Source organism: Heterodontus francisci, unplaced genomic scaffold (genome assembly GCF_036365525.1).
Source record: "Heterodontus francisci isolate sHetFra1 unplaced genomic scaffold, sHetFra1.hap1 HAP1_SCAFFOLD_121, whole genome shotgun sequence".
Classification (NCBI taxonomy): domain Eukaryota; kingdom Metazoa; phylum Chordata; class Chondrichthyes; order Heterodontiformes; family Heterodontidae; genus Heterodontus; species Heterodontus francisci.
The window spans coordinates 2357520-2367119 of NW_027140425.1; the positions used below are offsets into that span (position 1 = coordinate 2357520).

Sequence of the window (9600 nt, forward strand, 5' to 3'; positions counted from 1 at the left end):
CACACCCAATAACTGGATCCCACGTTTTTATGGAGCACTAGAGACAGAGCTGAAAGTGAATAAGTGAGAGAGAGAGAGAGATCCCCATCAGCAGTTACAGGCTGACCTGGAAGCCTCATTTTATCTTGAAAGATCCGTGGGAGACAGACGGTGCAGTCTCATCTCTAACTGATATTGTATCAGAAACAGACACATTATTATTCCTAGACTCTGGGTAATAGTTAGAGAGTGAGGTGAACAATGTTCCAAATTTAACGCTCTTGGCCCTGTTGATCTCTGTAATCTCTCAGCTCACACCGTTCGATATGACTGTCAGTGAGGGACAGTTTCAATGTGATGACATTAATCTGGGACTGTTACTGTCAGATATTAACTCCTGCGCGATCGCAGCAAACACAGCGACTCCCTCGGAGGATTGCTTTGAGAAGACGGGTGAATGAAGAGCAAACACACTGCAGGGAATGATGTCAAACTGAGCTTCAGAAAGGGGGAATCCCCCAGCTTGAAACGTTCTCTGACCTTTCCCCACAGCCCCAGTTCCTTTGCTCAAACTCGGAGAAAACTGAACTGGGGAAAGTTCCAGTTTATTTTTGTCAGTTCCGATGAAGGGTCACTGACCCGAAACGTTAACTCTGCTTCACTTTTCACAGATGCTGCCAGACCTGCTGAGTGGTTCCAGCATTTCTTGTTTTTATTTCAGATTTCCAGCATCCGCAGTATTTTGCTTTTATTCCAATTTATTTTTTTTTGTAAATGAGTGGGGAAAGAAGCGCATGCGCGATGCGCCTCCTCCAGCCATGTCCTTCTGCGTCATTTAATTAGTGAGCGGAAGAAGTTTGTTTGAAACAGACGGGAATGGAGACTTAGAGCCCCGGGGTAAGTGAGTAAACAGCAGTCTCCTTCCAGCAGCACATTGCTTTGAGAGCCTGTCCGCAGAGGGGCTCAGAGATCAGCATTGACTACGGAGCAAGTTCAGGGGGAGTTGGGGGCTGTTTGTAAGAGGCGGAGTGGAGCGGGAACATGGAGTGAGCGCGGAAGGAGAAGCCTTTCTCAGGCTGTTTGTGGACAAGGTAACGGAGACAGAGCAGAAAGAAGCTGCTGTTGAAAATCATTGTTGTTTTCTCTCCTCAAACCTGTCATGCATGTTCATGGTTTAGCTCCAGTTTCACACTGTGTTGTTATTGAGCAGTGAATAGAGGGAACAGAGCCAGACAGTAGGGATGGGGACAGTTATGCAAACAACACCTATTGCTGGCGCCAGGTGAGTAGTGTCAAAGAAACATTTTAAACAGCAGCTGTCGGTTTCCGTTGAACGATTGATCCAAGAGAAACAAGGAAATGGCAGATACTCTGAACAAGAATTTTTCATCTGTCTTCACAGAAGTAGACACAAAAAACATCCCAAGAATAGTAGAAAATCAAGGGGAGTAAGGAGGGGGGATCTTAAAACATCACCATCGCGAGAAAAACATGTTTTTGGAAAACTAATGGGACTAAAGGTAGACAAGTCCCCTGGATCTGATGGCCTACATTCTAAGGTTTAAAAGAAGTGTCTGCATAGATAGTGGATGCATTGGTTGTAATCTTCTTAAATTCCCGAGATCCTGCAACAGTTCCAGTGGATATTAAACTGCAAATGTAATGTCCCTGTTCAAGAAAGCAGTAAAGAGAAAGCAGGCAACGATAGGCCTGTTAGCCTAATGTCTGCCATTGAGAAAATACTGGAACCAATGATTAAGTCAGTCATCGCAGAAAACATAGAAAAATTGGAGCAGGAGTAGGCCATTCGGCCCTGCTCTGCCATTCAAAAATGATCAAGTCTGATCGTATAATTCAGTACCCTCTTCCCGCTTTCTCCCCATATCCCTTGATCCCTTTTGTATTAAGAAATATATCTATCTCCTTCTTGAATAGATTTAATGACTTGGCCTCCACTGCCTTCTGCAGTACAAAATCATGAGAGGTATAGACAGGGTGGATAGCAAGAAGCTTTTTCCCAGAGTGGGGGATTCAATTATTAGGGGTCATGAGTTCAAAGTGAGAGGGGAAAAGTTTAGGGGGATATGTGTGGAAAGTTCTTTACGCAGAGGGTGGTGGGTGCCTGGAACGCGTTTCCAGCGGAGGTGGTAGACGCGGGCATGATAGCGTCTTTTAAGATGTATCTAGACAGATACATGAATGGGCAGGAAGCAAAGAGATACAGACCCTTAGAAAATAGGCGACATGTTTAGATAGAGGATCTGGATCGGCGCAGGCTTGGAGGGCCGAAGGGCCTGTTCCTGTTCTGTAATTTTCTTTGTAGAGAATTCCACAGGTTCATCACCCTCTGAGTGAAGAAATTTCTCCTCATCTCGGTTCTAAATGGCATACCCGTATCCTGAGACTGTGACCCCTGATTCTGGACTCCCCAGCCATCAGGAACATCCTCCCTGCATCTAGCCTGCCTAGTCCTGTTAGAATTTTATAGGTTTCTATGAGATTCCCTCTCATTGTTCTCAACTCTATTGAATATAGGCCTAGTCAATCCAATCTCTCCTCATACGTCAATCCTGTCATCCCAGGAATCAGCCTGGTAAATCTTCTTTGCACTCCCTCCATGGCAAGAACATCCTTACTCAGATAAGGAGACCAAAACTGCACACTATACTCCAGATGTGCTCTCACCAAAGCCCTGTATAACTGTAGTAAGACTTCCTTGCTCCTGTACTCAAATCCGCTTGCAATGAAGGCCAACATACCATTTGCCTTCCTAACTGCTTGCTGCACCTGAATATTTGCTTTCAGCGACTGGTGTACAAGGACACCCAGGTCTCTTTGCACCTCCCCCTTTCCCAATCTGTCACCATTCAGATAATAATCTGCCTTTCTGTTTTTACAACTGAAGTGAATAACCTCACATTAATCCAAGTTATACTGCATCTGCCATGCATTTGCCCACTCACCCAACTTGTCCAAATCACATTGGAGCCTCTTTGCATACTCCTCACAACTCAGTTTCCTCCCCAGCTTTGTGTCGTCTGCAAACCTGGAAATGTTCCCTCACCCAAGTCATTAATATATATTGTGAATAGCTGGGGCCCAGGCACTGATCCCTGTAGTACGCCACTCGTCACTGCCTGCCACCTGGCAAAGGCCCGTTTATTCCTACTCTCTGTTTCCTGTTTGTCAACCAATTCTCAATCAATGCCAGTATATTACCCCCAATCCCATCTGCTTTAATTTTGCACACGAACCTCTTATGTGGGACCTTATCAAAAGCCTTCTTAAAATCCAGATACAACACATCCCCTGGTTCTCCTTTATCTATTCTACTAGTTCCATCCTCAAAAAGCTCCAGTAGATTTGTTAAGCATGATTTCCCTTTCGTTAACCCATGCTGTCTTTGTCCAAACCCGTTTATGCTTTCCAGGTGTTCTGCTGCCACATCCTTTATCATAGACTCTCGCACTTTCCCCACTACTGATGTAAGGCTAACTGGTCCGTAATTCCCTGTTTTTTCTCTCTCTCCTTTTTTAAATAGTGAGGTTACATTTGCCTCCCTCAAATCTGTAGAACATTTAGAAAATTATAATACAATCATGCAGAGTCAACATGGATTTATGAAAAGGAAATCAAGTTTGCCAACATTATTAGCATTAGTTGAGGATGTAAGAAGCAGGGTAACTGAAGGGGAACCAGTAGATGTAGTGTAGTTGTATTTTGAAAAGGCATTCGCTAAAGTGCCATGCAAAATGTTACTACACAAGGTAAGAGCTCGTGGTGTTAACGGGTAATATATTATTTATTTTATTTATTTAGAGATACAGTACTGAAACAGGCCCTTCAGCCACCGAGTCTGTGCTGACCATCAACCACCCATTTATACTAATCCTACATTAATCCCATTACCCTCTCACATCCCCAACTTCCCTCAATTCCCCTACCACCTACCTATACTAGGGGCAATTTATAATGGCCAATTTACCTATCAACCTGCAAGTCTTTGGCTGTGGGAGGAAACCGGAGCACCCGGTGAAAACCCACGCAGACAAAGGGAGAACTTGCAAACTCTGCACAGGTAGTACCCAGAATCGAACCCAGGTCGCTGGTACATGCTTACTAACAAGAAACAGAGAATTAGGATAAAAGTGTCACTTTCAGGTTTGCAAACTGGAACTCGTGGAGTGCCACAGGGATCAAAGCTGGGGCCTCAACTACTTACAGCCTATATTAATGATTTGGATGAAGGGATCGAGTGTATTGCAACTAAATTTGCTGTTGATACAAAGAAAGGTGTGAAAGCAAGTTGTGCGGAGGACACAATGAGTCTGCAAAGAGATAAAGACAAGTTAAGTGTGTGGGAAAAATTTGGCATATTAAGTATAATGTGGGAAAATGTGAGGTTATCCACTTTGGTATGATGTAGAGAAAAGCAGAATGTTATTTAAATAGAGAGAGACTGCAGAATGCTGTGGTATAGAGGGATCTGAGTGTCCTCTTATATGAATCACAAAAAGTTAGCATGGAAGTACAGCAAGTAATTAGGAAGGCTATTGGAATTTTGGCCTTTATTGCAATGGGGTTGGAGTAGAAATGTAGGGAAGTCTTGCTACCACTGTACAGCGTGTTGGTGAGACCACACCTTGAGTGTGTATACAGTTTTGGTCTCCTTATTTAAGTAGGAAAATACTTGCATTGGAGGTAGTTCAGGCAAACATCACGAGGTTGATTCCAGGGATGAAGATGTTGTCTTATGAGGAACGTTTGACCTGGTTGTGCTACACTCACTGGAGTTTAGAAGAATGAGAGGTGATCTTATGAAACATATAAGATACTGAAGGGGCTTGACAGGGTATTTACTGAGATGATGTTTCCCCTCATGAGGGAATCAAGAACTAGGGGGAACAGTTTCAACATAAGGGGGCTCCCATTTTCGATGGAATTGAAGAGGAATTTCTTCTCTCAAAGGGTTGTTGTTCTTTGGAATTCTCTACCCAAGAGGATGGTGGAGGCTGGTCATTGAATATATTCAAGGCTGAGTTAGACTGACTTTTGATTTACAAGGGAGTGAAGTGTTATTGGGACATGCAGGACAGTGGAGTTGAGACTATGATCAGATCTGCCATGATCTTATTGAATGATGGAACAGACTTGAGTGGCGGAATGGCCTAATCCTGCTACTAGTTATTATGTTCTTGCATTATAATGCCAGGTGGAATTAAAAACTTGACTTGTGCAAAAATCCCTGCTCCAGCAGGTATTCCCATTCATGGAGCAGTGCAGATGTTAGGTTGTTCCTGGATGTCACTAAATTGTTATAAAACTACCAAAGAAAACCTGATCAGCAGAAGCTGAGTGCTGCAGTGGAATCAGACACTGACACTCTTTGTATTACTGATCATCCTGTGTGGTTGGTCATAATGATTATTAATTGAAATATTACATTCATGTCTTTTCTAGTTTCTACCTCAATTGATCTTGAGTTACAAGAGATATTTTTCTTTCCTTCTGTCAGCAAATACTTAAAGGAACCAGAAGGATTGTGATGATTCCCCGGCACAAGGATATGTACAGTCCACTCCTTCTAACACAGAGTAGGTACATTATCACTCCCGGAGCTCAGAGACACAGACAGGCCATGAGTTCCACAGTCACAGAGAGCAGAAGCAGTCAGACTCACACTGATCCCAAGTTCCAGAGACACATTTTCAATCCAGCAGACAATCAAACAAAGCAGGAGAGGCAGAAGTTGTTTCCAATTCACCCCAACTCAGTACTGCTGAAAGGTAGATCCATCAATCTCAGTTCAAAATCACACCCACTATCAGATTGAAAGGCACCGGATCAATCCCACAAGAGTGCATCCTAAGCTACAAATTAAATATGAGGTAGAGCAGCTGATGGAAAGGTACAGAATGAATCCTAATAATGTAGCCCAGACTGCAGACTGAGTGACAGATTACAATGTAGTACAAACATCTGATACAGTATCAAAAGGAAAGTTACAGTAATTTGTCAATTAGTGCACACTGCACTACACATTACATACCAATCCAATAATCTCTGCAAGAGCTGTACTGAATGATATCTTATCAATTGAATGATTCTGATTATACTGAGCATGCCATGTGTGAGTTTGAAATATATGTTGTCATTCACAAATGTGTTCATACAGTTGCAGACTAAATACTAGTCCAAAAAGCTCAGACCACAACTGAGTAAAACACACAGTTAAAATGTGCAGTGGTTTATATTTTAAAATACCAGTGAGACAAGAAAATAGTGATACATTATGGTGTCCAACAAATAGTTCTCAATAGCATCCCGTAGATACATATTAAGTACAGGTACAGAAGAATTCCACACTCATACAGCACCAGCGTCACATAGATACAGAATGTATCACGTTTGCAGACAATACCAGTAGCTGGGAGATACAAAATTCATCCCACTGTAATGGACTGTCCTAGAGACAGACACATAAAAAATAAATTGTAACACACATTCAGTACCAGAGACTGCCAAATGCAAAATGAGCCCTGGATATGCACACGCAGACTGTACCAGAAACTGACTGATACAGAATGAGACCCACACTCATACGTAGTACCAGAGGCTAACTGGTAAAGAATAAATACAATATTCACTTCCAGTACCAGAAAATAATATATGCATAACAGATATCACTCACATACACGAGCAGAGATTGACAGACAACAGAATGAATCCCACAATCTCATTCAGTACCAGATACTGACAGGTACAGAATGAATCCCATACACACTGCACTAGGCACTGAAAGACATAGGAAGAATTGCACAGTCACATACAATAGAAAACACTGACAGATACTGTAGGAGTCACATGCTCACAATCATTACCAGATACTGTTGAAAAGAGAGTTAATCCCACACTTGCATTCATTGCGAGAGACTGAGATACATAAAAGATATCCACACTCACATAGAGTAACAGAGACTGATATGCAGAACTTGAACCACACATATGCATAGTAGCAAAAGCTGAAAGGTATTGAGTCAATCCCATAATCAGATACAGTGTCAAAGACTGATAGGCATATTTGAGTTCACTTCCATAGAATAACAGAGATTTTCATGTACAGAATGAACCTTATTTCACATTCAGTCTGGATACTGATAGATACACAATGAATCCTACATTCATGTTCAATACCAAGTTCAGACAGACACCATATATACCCCCCACTTATTCACAGTATCATAGACTGACAGACACAGAGTGAATCACAAAATCAATTAATTTCAGAGACCAGCAGATAGAGAGTTAATCTCACTCTCACAGAAAGAACCAGAGATTGACATATATACATTGATACCCAAGCTCACATAAAATGACAGACACATAATTGAAACCATGGCATATAAAATACTTTAGACTGACACATAGAGAATGAATCACACAGTCACATTCTGACTGTAAAGAGTGGTGCATACAGAATGAATCTCACACTCACATTTAGTTCCAGACACTGACAGATACAGAATGATATCCACATTCAGCCACAGTAGCAGATAGATACAGAAGCTGCCACGCATACAATACTCATGATTGACATACAGAATGAATCACACAATCACATTTAGTTTCACAGACTGATACTCAAATAATCTCACACTCAGACACAGTACCACAGACAGATAGATGTGGAACTAAACTCACTGTCACATAATGTACCAGAAAGTGTCAAAATTAATCTCATAAAGTACAAAAGATGGATGGAATTTGTCTCACACTCAATGTAATCACCTACACTGAGCACGCCAAGCGCAAGACGGTCACTGCCATGGATGTGGTGTACGCTCTGAAACGGCACGGCCGCACTCTCTACGGATTCGGCGGCTGAACAATTCGACCCTTTTCAGCAAACACACAACAAAGGCTCTTCTAAGAGCCACCCACCGCCTCACAGAGCGAGCAGTGACCGAGAAACGGGAGCTGGGATAGGCTGTTCAGAACAGTTCAATCAATCTGAAATATTTCAGAATTCCAGCATTCGCAGTATTTTACTTTTAATTCTTTGTTCAATCAATCTGCTGTGTTCGGGATGAAAAAAAATGGAATCCCCGAATTTGACATTTCAGTTGCAGCAAGGATGTGCAGTGGATTTGATTTTCTAAACGGGCTGTGTAAACAGTGCCCGAGGCTCCACAGTTAGTCCCCAGTCGACACATGCCCTCAGTGAAAAGCCACATCACTCCTCCAGAATCACTCATTGTTTTCATAGAATTTCAAAATGATTTTGCTGCAATGAGGGAATCCGGGAGTTTTGCAGCAGCCATTGAATCGGTCACTGGAACCAGACCCACTTGTGTTATTTCCCCCGAGACGGTGTTTCCTGCACTGAAATTGACAGGGTTTGTGAAACTGATCAGTTTCAGCTCAATCATTCAGGGACCTGGAATTCCCACAGTTTGAGCCCGCGCAATCCCGAGCTCACTTCTGATTGGTCACCCTCTTCTCATTCACATGTCTTAACCAATCGCAGAGCTTCGAATTAGGAAATACAACAAATCACTGGCTTAAATTGGCAGACAGTTTGAATTCGAAAAAGCCGCCATTTCAGTGTCGGAAAGAAGCGAATTGATGGAAAATCTGGCGTTAGTTTAAAGCTGTTCGTAAAATCGCGCCACGACTTTGTGCTGATAAAAGCGGAATAAAAAAAGTTTGTGATGGGTTATATATATTACGTAGTTTTAATCTGTGATTTTTTGTCTACTTATCTGTAACTGGCGATAAAAGACTCCATTCAGCAATCTGTAACGGGACAAATAACTCAAAATTGGTGTTGAAGTAATAAATTAGACAGGTTTGAGGGGACAGTGAGAAAACACTGAAACAGATGCTTAAACATTTGAAATAGTTCTCAGTCGGTCCTGTTACTGACATTTTGGAATCAGACAGGAACCAGCCCTTTCACAGAGACTGTGGGTGGCTCTGAAAAGAGCCTTTGGTTTATTAGATGACATTTTGGCCGCTTTACTTTTTCTGGGAGCTCTGAGCGCTGGTTTTCTTGGGCAGCAGCACGGCCTGGATATTAGGCAGCACCCCACCCTGAGCGATAGTCACTCCTCCCAGCAGCTTGTTGAGCTCCTCGTCGTTGTGCACGGCCAGCTGCAGGTGTCTGGGAATGATGCGGGTCTTCTTGTTGTCCCGGGCCGCGTTGCCAGCCAGCTCGAGGATTTCAGCGGTCAGATACTCGAGCACAGCAGCCAGATAGACCGGGGCTCCGGCACCCACACGCTCAGCATAGTTGCCCTTTCTTAGGTGCCTGTGAACACGGCCCACCGGGAACTGCAGCCCAGCCCGGGAGGAGCGAGACTTGGCCTTGGCCCGAGCTTTGCCGCTGGTCTTTCCTCTTCCAGACATTTCCACAATCTCACAAATACTTTCACAAAGAATGGATATTTTCTGCAGCATTTACTTTACTTATAGACTGAAAACTCTCCCCATTGGTCGCTACTAAATTCACCTCATTTGCCTATATTCTTCACCAATCAGGTCACTGACAAACAGAAGTGGGCGGGATTTACCGCCACAACATCAGAAGCAGAAAATTTGTCAATTTCAAAAAGCCCGCCA

The 9600-nt window shown here is 42.9% G+C and overlaps 1 protein-coding gene across 1 annotated transcript; it reads right to left on the bottom strand.

Moving 5' to 3' along the window:
• Positions 1-8997: 8997 nt before the first annotated feature.
• LOC137359696 (histone H2A-like) lies at positions 8998-9387 on the bottom strand. The gene has a single exon (XM_068025476.1). The coding sequence runs from the start codon at positions 9385-9387 to the stop codon at positions 8998-9000; it is 390 nt and encodes a 129-aa protein (XP_067881577.1).
• Positions 9388-9600: the final 213 nt, after the last annotated feature.